This window comes from Formica exsecta, unplaced genomic scaffold (assembly GCF_003651465.1).
Source record: "Formica exsecta isolate Colony F162 unplaced genomic scaffold, ASM365146v1 scaffold444, whole genome shotgun sequence".
Classification (NCBI taxonomy): domain Eukaryota; kingdom Metazoa; phylum Arthropoda; class Insecta; order Hymenoptera; family Formicidae; genus Formica; species Formica exsecta.
The window spans coordinates 353,988-366,388 of NW_021851677.1; the positions used below are offsets into that span (position 1 = coordinate 353,988).

The following is a 12,401-nucleotide window of genomic DNA, read 5'->3' on the forward strand; positions in this document are numbered from 1 at the left end:
GAATGCGGCGACGATGATGCCGTCGTCGCATGAAATAACGCGCGACATGTCGCGGCACGACATACCTCTCGCCGGAGACCCTGCGGGCCCGCGTGCGAGAGGGCCCGCTCCCATCGTGTACGCCCACGGAGGAAAGAATCACCTTATACTGGATGATCGCCCTGTGCGCAAGAGCACGGATCACGTCATTCATTCACCTGTGTTGCCTCTACCGTTCTCTCATCACCGTATATCGTCTACCGATCTCGCTGTCGTTCCTCTCCTGCCATTCGCATTGATCTATTGTTTCTTGTAAATCTCGATCGTTTGCGGATAGACGATTCGCCGAAAGAATCCATTGCATTGCACATCTGGATCGCTCGATCCTAAGTTTTTTCTACTTCGGGCCGATTCGCTTGCATTCAACCGGTGGTTACACATTTTTGCGAATGTGCGTATTGATTCTTCGCGATAGTAACGGCAACATTCTTGCAAGAACGTGTTGGAGGTGGGCATTTTTATTAAGATGACAAGAATTTTATTTTCTTGACAAGATAATCCCGCTTTCGGAATAATATGTATTGGTCTTCGCGAAATATCTCTCTCAGAGAAGACGACAGGTCTCGCGCTCTATTACCTCACTGTTTGAGTGTCGCCTTGCGAATGATAACAAGACCATAAGACATAAACAATAGCGCGCTATTGTTTACGCCGCGCCAAGGCCGCATACCATGTTATTGATCATTCGCAGCCAAAAATATTTTGCGTACTATAACAATATATATATATACAAAATGTTAAATTTATACAAGAAAATATTAAATTAATTTTAAATATTTTAAAGATAAATTTTTTCACAGTTCCGGTTTTTTATTTAGAGTCTTGGGTAGCATCTCACGAGATATAAAAGAAATTTTTAACATTTTTATGCTCAAATAATTAATATTGCAAGAGATATCGAGATTTTTTTATCATTTTTGTCTATTATTATTTATAAAAACTAAATTGCGCATTTTATAATATTTTATATAACACACACACATATAATATTCTAATAATATATCGTGAGCAGCTCTCATCGAGATATCAACTATTAAAAAGGTATATTAAATCGATACTTGCAAATATTGTTACCTCTTTTCCGATACTGATTGGTTATCTCGGCGCTGTGCATTACTTTATATCAATAAAAGTCTATCATAACTGAGCGACGTGACAATTCAAATATTAAGTGTATGTGTAATTTTTATTTAATTTACTTTGTAAAAACGGAGAACTATAGTCAATATGTAATTATATACACATACACACAAAATAAATGGAGCTTGTAATATTTTAGTAGAGATAAAAAAAATATATTATCTTAAAAATAAAAATGATCATAGAATTGCGCAAGAAAATGCTAATTATATATTTAAAATAATAATTGTAATTATACAAAATAATTTTCTACTTGCAATTGTAAATTTAATTATTCGTAGGATTAATTTATATTTCTCAACACGAAGAACAGGAATTTATATTATTCGTCAAGCCGCAATGTGTATGATTACTAGCAACGATGACTCTTAAGCCCTACGAATTATTCTCGCTATAGCGTGCACTGGTGCTCATGAATATCGAATTACGGGAGCTAGATCGCGGAAGATCTTCGTTACCGCGTTCCACGTACCAGAACCGAAGGGTTTTTCTTCGTTTCGCGCGCTCGCGCGCACGGTTCTGTCCGATCCGGTCGAGCCATTCATTCGAATAGTTAGTCTCCTCTATGAAACCCGGTACCGTTTTCTCGTTTCTTATAGGTCTTAGAATTGGATCGTCTCCCTAACTCAACGGTCTCTCGACGGGTTTCCCGTTCTTCAATTCAACTCCGGCCATGGGATTCTTGCGAGGCCTCAGATTCTAGTTTTATAAGAATACTATTACGTCGATTCTGAGAATCTCTCATTGAATCTGTGATAGAGAGAAAGAGAGAAACAGCACTGATGTATTCATTGCGATAACTCCAGAGCCGGATTATAATTGATTTTGCAATTACCTTCGAAGAAAATCTAACCATCACTCGAGAAGCAAGAAACTCTATCTCGGCGACAATCGCGAAGAAATTGTTCCGTGTATTTTAATAATTCTCCGTTTTACTGTTGTAAAGATGCAAAAAAATTATTGGATTATAATTACTTTAAAAATTACCGTCGAAGAAAACTGCAATCTATTTTCTGCTGAAAATATTCAATCTATCAACGATCGATTCATCCGCGAAATTTCGAACTCGAAAAGTTCAACCTGCGTATCTCGACTCGCTCGGAGTAGTGAATGGAAGGATTCGTCGTCGCGGGATTGGCAAACCGCGAGGTCGAGAGCGCTCGGCACGATGATATTCCGAAGATGAGGAGAATTCCGCGACGAAGGCGTGCAATATGCAAGATATCCCGCTGGCTTGTGGGCCGGCATGAGTGTTAGACTGTGTACGCGATCTCGTCGTTCATTCACCTGTTACGTCTCTCTCTCCCGCTGTTCCTTTCCTTCCCTCTTTCTCGCCCGCTCTCGCTCTGCCTGCCTTTCTCCCTCATACTTCGACGTGATTCTACCATGCTATTACTTGGACCATAGATCACGCTTGGCGGTCCGCGAGGTCGCGGAAAAGAGAGACAGAGATGAACCGAGGTCGAGGAAAGAGGTCCCGCGAGCTTGCAACGAAGCTAACTCTGTGTCCCCTTCTGCATCGATCGTGTCACTAACGTACCGTTTGATTATTTTGGCGAATAATGTACAGAGTGTTTTTTTTTTCTAATGCATTTCTTTTTACTTGTTTAAAAAAAGATTTATCTTTATCCTGATTATATTTGAAATCCAAATCACATATATTTTTTTTAATTATGTTTGAGAATTAATTAACAGTTAAATGTATAGTCATGTTAATTTATATCATTTATATGTAAATGACCTCCAGTTGATAGACACACCCAATCCCACACTCATACATACAATTAATATCATAATAATTAATTGTTAATGTTAATGATATGAACACGTTACATTACATCAATTTATTCGCGTCCATTTCTCCCATAATTTTATGTCGTTGCCAGACGTTACAGCCTGCGTAACTGGAAGCGAAACTCGAGACTTTGTCGTTCATTGACATCTTATTTATGAGCGGCGATCCTGGTCGAGTAAGCTTTGCCACTCTCCGGTAAGCATGAAAGAGCGAGCGGTACACACCGGCTGGATCTAGGAAGGCTCGCGGCTCTCCGAGCGCTCTGCTCCGCTCGCGAAGATGGAAAAATCCGGGGAATGACGAAGTCGTCGACCAGTTTCAAGAACTCACGGCTATGCCGGTGCGGGGTGTGTGTATACGTGTGTGTGTACCTGCCTGTGTGTATGTGTGCATGTTTGTGTGTGTGCGCGCAAGTTGATTCTCGCGCGGAGCCACCTTGTCTCCTTTGGTTTCGTTCTTATCGTGCAATCGCGCTAAGCGCTTCTGTCTCTCTCTCTCTCTCTCTCTCTCTCTCTCTTTTTCCCATTCCACGATGGAACGCTGCTATTTTTGCATACCACCGCTGCAATCCGCCAGTGCAGCCTTGCGCTTCCACCTTACAGAATTCGCGAATGGATATTTCTTACACTCGAAGTGAAATCGGTGAATCTCACTGCAGGTGCACGGAAATGTCACAACATTTTTGAAAACTTTCGCTGAAAACATCGTGTTGAACGTATAGATAAAAGATTTAAAATACACTTTTTACTATTATTATTTTCGCTCTAATGCTATTAAAAAGATCGATTCTCTCTTCCTTGATACAGAAAATTTTACAGACTTTGTTAATATATCTGCGATGGAGTTATTATCATTATCATATATTTTTTTGTTTATAATTAATGACGAGTATTCGAAAAGTTTAAGAATGACATTCGAAATTCGAAATTTGTTGCAGAAATCTCGCGATCGGGATCGGAATACAAAACTTTCCGGAAGGATTGGCGGTGTCTCTGCCCCTTCAGGCCGCCGGGATTAGTACGTTGAAGAGCTTCTGGTACGGTCAGCTTTCGGGGATGGTGGAACCTATCGCCGGCGTGCTCGGCGCAGCCGGAGTAACGCTCGCCGCACCTGCACTACCTTATGCACTTGCCTTCGCGGCCGGTGCGATGATCTATGTCGTGATCGACGACATCATCCCGGAAGCGCATCAAAGGTATGTACCGTATAATCACCTGTCCGGGAAAACTTGAAATTGCTAAACGATTTTAAACGACTTGCGCGTTCTTTTTTACAATACTCAAAATTACAACTAACGGTCACTTAACTCATTCTCAAGATCGCTGTAATATTTGAAATTTTCTTGACAATGTATAAAAGCGATATTATCTTATTTAGTGGATGACACACTTTAATTTGCGCCTAAGTATATAATCAACGGAATAATTAAGTAAAATTCCAAGTAATAAACCTGTATTGAACGTTTTTGACGATTGCAATTGTATTTCCAAAAGATAACTAATTGCGCGCGATATTATTCGGAAAACACACGTGTTATTGAAAAAAAAAAAACATAGAAGATGATGTTGAATACAGAAGGGTGAAGCTAGTTCGTGCAAACGGTCTTGGACGCAACTCGTTCCCTTAACTGGTTCCGGCTTCTCATCCTTTCTTCTCTCCCTTCTTCCTTTTCCTCTCCATCTGTCTTTCTCTCTCCTCCTTTTTTTTTTTAAAAATACCGTTTGTACCGGAGGCACCAGTCCACAGTGCACTTGCACCCGTTTCCGTCTCACGTTTCACCCTCGGTCCATTCAGAACGAATTAGAACCTGGGCCTAGGCTCGGAGTCAGAAGGGCGGAAGGCGCTTTTCCCACCGACACAATGACCCTTTATTTCGGGATTTATTCTCCCGCCAATGGAGATGCGAACGCGGATGGTCGCTCGATGGCGATCTCTCGACCATACGCGATTCTCCAACCCAATCGTTCCGCAGACTTCTCGCCTTACGAGTAATCTGATCTTCTCTCTCGTTATCGTTCGGTATCTTCGTATATTGTCGTTCTTTGTCAGCAATATTATCTGCACTAAAAAAAATGATGCTGATTGCTATATGAAAAAGTACGATCTGCGAAGAATCGATTTAAAAATTGCGCCTCGATGATAAATTATAGTTTGAAATTTGTATTTATCTACATCTTTTTTGTATATTTTCTTTATAATATCTACTCTAAATTTACATGAAATTTATCAAATTAACTAAAAATTAATTCTCTTTCTCTCTCTCTTTTCTATTCATTTAATTTATCATAATATATTATGTATTTGTCGTGCAATAATCATTAGTGCTACGGTATGGAATGAAATAATTATAATGCTTCCACTTTAACTTGTAATATTATTGCAAACTCTGTAATACTTGGAAACATTTTGTACAATCGAAAACTACTAGAAATCAGCAAAATCGTTTCGACGACTACGCGGAGCAACACAACGCGTAAATAATGAGAAGGAAAGATCCGTGTTGCGTATGTCCCATGAATTTCTACTTGTGTCAAGTGGACACGCACATACAATATATATGTATATATATTTATTCATACAGATATTAACGCGCGCACACAAGCGCATAGATATCTACGATGTCCGTATTCGAGAGCGATTACGGTACAATGGCGCGTGACGGCAGTGCCGTAGTTAGCACGCCGTCGACGAAACGGACGTGGCGAATTTCTTTCCCAGGCCCGGCGGCGGCCTAGCTGAAGAAGGCGCATTGTCATTATAATTGGCTCCTTTTGTATTTCGCGTGCGATCTAAACCGCCCGGATACCCAAGCGCGCGCTCTCTCTTTCTCTCTTTTACTTTTCCTCTCTCGTCGTCGCGCGCGGATCCTCTGAGATAGTCGTTCTCGACTCGCTCCCTCGGGAACCCTCCGGGTGGCCGGAAAACACAAAAGTGAAAACAGATCGCTCGCTTTTTGCCGTTCGCCTCGTCCTTCCTCTTCTCCTTCGCGAAAACCGTTGCTCGACCTCCGCGAAAGAAGAGTTCTCCGCGAGCGCATGCAATCCTTCTTCGCGAAAGAAAATTCTCGCTTGATCTCGAATTGTATTTGCATAGGCTGCATGCAATCTAACTTTGCTTCTCGCTTAATGCTAACGCAGTCGACACATCAATATCTTCGAAGTTCTAATGATGATTACATTCGAAGAGCATATTTATGATCACTTCTTTTAGAAATAAAAATTCCTTATTTATACACGCTTAGAAATACGTGTATTATTAACAAGTCCTCATTTCTTAAGGAACGACGATACATCTCCAAAGTGTCATAAGTGTCCAGCTCGAAATATTTGTATTATTATTGACTTATCAGAGTCATATTTGTCAAATCCCCCCATGCTTTGTTTAAAGAAAATATTAAAAATTATATGGATTAAACAACCTGCACCGACATCACTTACACTTAATTGTTGATCGAAAAAAAAACTTTCTTCGTGTCCATATTGTAATTAAAATTATGAGACGGGGAAAAATTGCTGCAAAGAAAAATCATTCGCGTTTACTTAATAAAAACTGGGCCTTGCACGCAATGTAATGTCAACCTAAATCGAAAGAGAGCAAAATGATCGAAAGAACGAGTAATATATTTTCGAATCTTCTCGAGACTTCGTTACTTTCGCGGAATAAGAAGTACCGGCAAAAATCAGCTCGGCTCGGCTCGGCTTGGCTCGACTCGGCGTGTTTCGTGGAACGGTCGCCCCTCGCACAATTTGCATTTTCCTCTGCTCGGCGAAAAGGAACGCCCGCTTCACCGATGATACTCGCGCTCTGTGTTCGACGCGGCCGATCTCCACGATATGGATATTTAAATTTATTGCCTTATCGAAACTTTCACTTATCCGGAGATAATCGAATAATTAGCTGACATTTCCTTCTGCAAAACTATGTAGTTTCGATTGTGATAATTAAGAAGAATTCCAAATTAATGAAAAATTGATGCAACTAATGTGTATAGAATATTCGATAATATAACAAAAGTGTTCGAACATGAATAGTATTTAAATTGTAATAATTTTGAGATGTCGAGAGATTTGAGGAAGGCAAGAAATATATGGAGTACGTAAGAATTTTATTATGTTTGTAAGAAATTAACATTTGAATTGCGCTAAATACATAGTAAATTGAATCAAGGATCGATTTTTATTTAGCGGATACGAAACGCGACTTCATGCGAGGGCCCAGTTTTATAGCAAACGATGATGATGACAACGTTAACATCGACGACATCGGGAAGCGACATTGTTATCCCGGCTACTATTGCGATGTGTGAGACACGATAATGAACCAATAAAAATACAAATTTTCTTAGGCACACCGAAAGGAGGTACTTACCGCGCGGATATGATTGATGTGGTAGAACGCCCACCGAAATACAACGACGCGTTTCGCCGGCCGTTAAAATTGATGGCCGTATATAATTTACGAAATCAACAAGCCGTGACGCGTGCAATACCGGGGTATATACGCACGGCACGAGTGTGTGCTTTGTATGTGCTTAATCCCTACTTACTTGCCGCGAAAACCCTTTTATTTCTCGCCATCCTGGGCCTCTCTTTCTCCCAGGTCGTTGCCATGGGGCCGTAGGCAGCGAGACAACGAGGATAGTGGTGGGCGAAGGCGCCAGTGCCGCCTTTTTAATTCCCCGTACCCTCGTCCCTCGTCCTCCCTTCGTCCATCGCGTCCTTCGATTTTTACGTTCGATCTGCGCGCCGCCCCGGTTGCGCTAATTAAAATTCCCTTCCCACTTCTTGCCAAGCATGAATCTCGTCTATATCAAACCGCGATGTTGCACAAGACAGATCAAATGCGATGAAAATTCAAAAGACATGCAAAGAAAGTCTAAAAGATACTTGTATCTTTGGATAATTTTAAATTTTTTTAAGGGCTCACAATCTACTTTCTCAAAACGCAATAATAAAACTGCATAAAAAGTTACAAAGAACTTAATGCATGTGTGGTCGTTTTGTATTGTCTTTAGTGTGTAAAAAAAAACTTTTAATACAAAATTACGTCCGAATAAAATCGTAGAGAACAGAAAATGTTTGACGTTCGACTGTAATCAATATTGTCGCAAAGTTCTCTATTCGGGCAATTTCGCAAACCCGCGATTCTCTGCAATCTTAATGCGATCGAATACGTCGCGTTTATTTTTTTTACAGCGGAAACGGCAAACTCGCCAGCTGGGCAGCCATCGTCGGTTTTCTGGTGATGATGTCTCTAGACGTTGGCCTAGGTTAAAGACGTCGTCCACAAAGTAGTCAATAGTACGTCCACGCTTTTGTGAACGTGTAAAAATTATGTGGTAGCGGTAACGAGAGGTTTACAGTCGCGGAGGTATATCTCTTCGACTCGCGATATTCATTGGACAATAGTGTGTCTTGTCGAAAGAGTCGAAAATTAAGTGCTAGAGCGAATGTTTTCTATCCTGACCCATCATTTTTTATTCGTCGAAGTACTGTCTTTCATCCTTAAAGACTTGACAGGAGAATCGAATAGTAGCGAAATAGAAGATATTTCTAATCAAGTTCAAGACATATTTCCATGATTCCTGATGTTTTACTGAGAAACAGACTTTAATGTAAGAAATTATTGTAACGTTGCTAAACACCCTTTTTATTACAATAATTATCACATTTCCATTATCGTTACCACACAAATACATGTGTGAGAGACGAGATAACTTTATTATAACATATATATTTATGACATCAAAAACCGAAAATACCATTATTGTATACTAGTTTTAATTTCGGTTAAATATTGATTAAGTCGGAGATATTGGAGATTGCGTTTTAATCTTGATCCGTTACGATTCGATGTTCGATTAAGGTGGTAACAAAAGTTAAGTTGTTTAACTGCTCAAAGTAAGTACATTTTCTTAAAGCGGAATATTTTCTGCTTTCCTAGAACGCATTTCACTTCGAAAACGTCTTCCCCGTATCTAGTCTTTAGCGCGATTCCAAAAATCGAATAGAATCGAAGATACACAACTGGCTTGAACTTAAAATCGAACATCGAACAATATCTTTCAGGATTATTGCAAGATCGATGCAATCGCAAAAACTAACTGTCTAGTTATCAAGTAGATAAAGCAATTGAAACAATGCACAGCGTCGAGAACTGTTAATTTCCCCAAACTATTTCTTTTTTTATCAAGAATATTATATCGATATATAAAGGATATGTCGCAAAGATATGAGTGAGCATTAATTTTTTATCAGATATATTTTAACAAATTTGTATGTAATGTATAAATATTATACGACAATTTCCAATTGATGGAATTTATTAATGCATTAATGTATAGATTATTCATTGATTTTTCCTATATAATACAGCTATTACTTTGGTTTTGTTTTTTAATGTCTCATTATATAATTGCACTTTTTAATTTTTTTATATTCTTCTATATCTTGTGCTATTAAATAGAACCGCAATATATTTGTTATGCAATATTTTTAAAGATTATTATGTCCATCGGTGTTATTCATTGCTTTAATAATACAAGCATACTATATCCAACACGTGCTTGTATTATTACTCAAGTTTCTGAGTGCTGTTATTATACAAGATTTTTATTGCAATTTTTCTAATCAGCGTTTTTCTAAATCGCTCTTAAATCGTTCGTTTACATACTTCCGATTGATTGCCATAATTCATTCAGTTTTTAATGAAAGACTTATTGTCGCATTATGCAAATCTATGTTTTTGTGAAACGTAAATTTCTCTGGAAAAGAATATGAATGTCGAAATGTCTTTCGGGCGCGCGATATACGCGCACGCAATCATTGGCTACATTTCTTATACCTGGAAGGTATAAACCTGTATGCATATTTATTGCGTTACAATGTGCCCTTTCTAATCACATAGTACGCGTACAGTGCAACTTCATTCTTATAATGATATGACGTTTACCCTACAATACGTAACGAGGTTACTATCATTAACATAAGAATAGACCACCTCGCGAAATCCAATACACTTCTGTGATATTCCCCTCTCCCTTAAAAAAAGTTTTTTTTTAACTTTTAAAAAGTTTAACCTTTTTATATTTCAATCTTAGTAATGATATAACGTTTGTATTTATTATTGATGCAATGCATGCATCCCACAGTAATGGCATAGAACATGGTTGCTATTCCACGATTTGAAAGTAAGAGAAAGGAATGTTATAAATATATAAGTTATATCGATATAAAGTTTATCTTTTTATCTTCATGCAGGACATTGGTTTTTCTCATTTCGCAATATTATAGGTTCTTTATATAATATATATAATATTTATTCTCTAATATGACACGATATGTAATAGTCTTTTTTATTAAAACGATCGCCGCAAATCGACATCCGAAATTGATATTTCGCGACATGAGTATTCTCGCAATAATTGAAAGCTATAGATCAATCACTGCTGTCTGTTTCTCGACACTGTGCATTTATGTAAGATATAAAGACTATATTTTGATACACTGTCGATAGGCTACTAAAATATTAGATAATATACGAGTGTGTGCCGACATACACTCACGTTTGTATATAAAAAGCCATGACGTAAAAGGCAAGGTAAATCTTTGTCATGGATATGCACTCGGTTAAAGTGATAGCGAAACTTTTTGACGCAATCAGAAATTGATCCCAAACCATGAGAAGCAATATACTTGCCAATATTGTCGGTGCTCCGGTAAGACAATTTCGTTTTTCTTAAATACGCACTCTTGGATTATGGATCAATTTTTGATTTTGATTTTTTCCATGCTGTCGCTATTATGTGCGCAATGTTACATCTTGTTTCTTTACATTGTGCTTAGAATTATATTTCTCGTACTCTAGTTTCGTTAGATAGACCGTCTGGTTTCGTGGATGTCGAGAAGCATCTCTCACATGGTAATTTTAATGACACGATGATTTGATAAGAACTGCCGTTTTAATTTATTGAAATTAATCTAAGTATTATTTTTATAATATTGATGCTTATATGATATTGACGTTTTATAAGACTGTGAATCGGGCTTTTTTCTGAAGAATCTTTTTTATTCGTTGTGAAGAATCGCTAACAGATCTTCTCGACGATCCTCGATCCGGACAATCAGTACAATCACTACTATTCAAAGAGTATACCACCGACACTCGGTTTATATTAAACCAGTGCGAACAAGCATCAGCCAAAGCTTCGATGATAGAAGCGAGAGTCATCTCGATCAACATTGATGGTACAACATTGTGTTGATTACGACATATGCCCGAACGGTGCTTTAGCGAAATATATCTTTCGTAATAAATCATGTAATTAAGCGGATCATGTGATTATATCATATTGTACTTTAGATATAGTTAGTACCTACAGTCAATTGTAAAATTTTTACACACACATTCGGGTAAATTGCTAAAATTTATGATTGCTTGCTGCTTTATTAATTTGACGATTAGTACTTGATTGCACACGGAATCTATATATCAGTAAGAACGATAACATATTAATTAAAAGACCTTAATCATGAATATTATACGGTACGGGATCGCGTTGGCACATGATCGCGCGACTAATACTCTTTTCATTTTTATAGCTGGGAACTATGGTTATGAATATTTTTTTTCAATAAAATTACGTGCCTTCGTAACTTAATTAATATTATTTGTTTAAATAGAAGTATTAAGTGTCCGAAAAATTGTCCAGGCGACGATATAATTATTGTCTATTTGTTATCTCAAAAAATTAAATTGATAATTCGTCCGGGAATCTTTATATCTCGCATATTAAAAACATATTCATCGCGAATTCAATATTGCGGTGTAATAATTTACAAAGATGTGCAATAAAGATAGTGCAATTAAAATATGCGTATGTGTAATATAGCGTATATAAGACATCCATTCCACTTTCTTTTCTTTTAAATTAGCCTGTGAATTAACAATAATATTACATATATGTATCCCGTAACAATCCCGCTCCCCCCTTGCTTCACCTGAGATAGTAGAGTAGAATTTTTTTATATCATTATTCTATTCTATTATATTTTATTTAATTATATTAATGCTGGCAAATGTGCTTTTGTGTTTCTAGAGGGATAAAGATTTCGGAGTAACATCTTTATAAAAAGAAAGAAGAATTGTGATTCGAATATAATAGATGATATTACACTAGGAAAGAGAACACTTGTACGAGCGGATGCATCGACGGTAAGTTACCCGAGTTCTCTCCTTGACTCTCAGACGCGGTCGGTGTCGGCTTGGCTCGACTAAGCACGGCTCGGCTCGGCTTGGCTCGGTTCGGCTCGGCTCGGTGCATCGCATCTCTCGCTTCGTGTCTCTCATCGGAGTTGCATAACCCGAGGAGAATCGAGACATGAATGGAGCCGAGCAACGTGCGACAAGGACGGCTGCATCGCCAGCT

At 38.2% G+C, this 12,401-nt stretch overlaps 1 protein-coding gene across 1 annotated transcript in view; it reads left to right on the forward strand.

Moving 5' to 3' along the window:
• Positions 1–11,847, forward strand: part of LOC115240705 (zinc transporter ZIP11) — a 36,472-nt gene extending 24,625 nt beyond the window's left edge. The window contains exons 5-6 of the mRNA XM_029816014.1: positions 3,912–4,169; positions 8,170–11,847. Of these exons, the coding sequence (XP_029671874.1) occupies positions 3,912–4,169; positions 8,170–8,248 (337 nt within the window). The 3' untranslated portion in view covers positions 8,249–11,847. The remainder of the gene's footprint in view (positions 1–3,911; positions 4,170–8,169) is intronic.
• Positions 11,848–12,401: the final 554 nt, after the last annotated feature.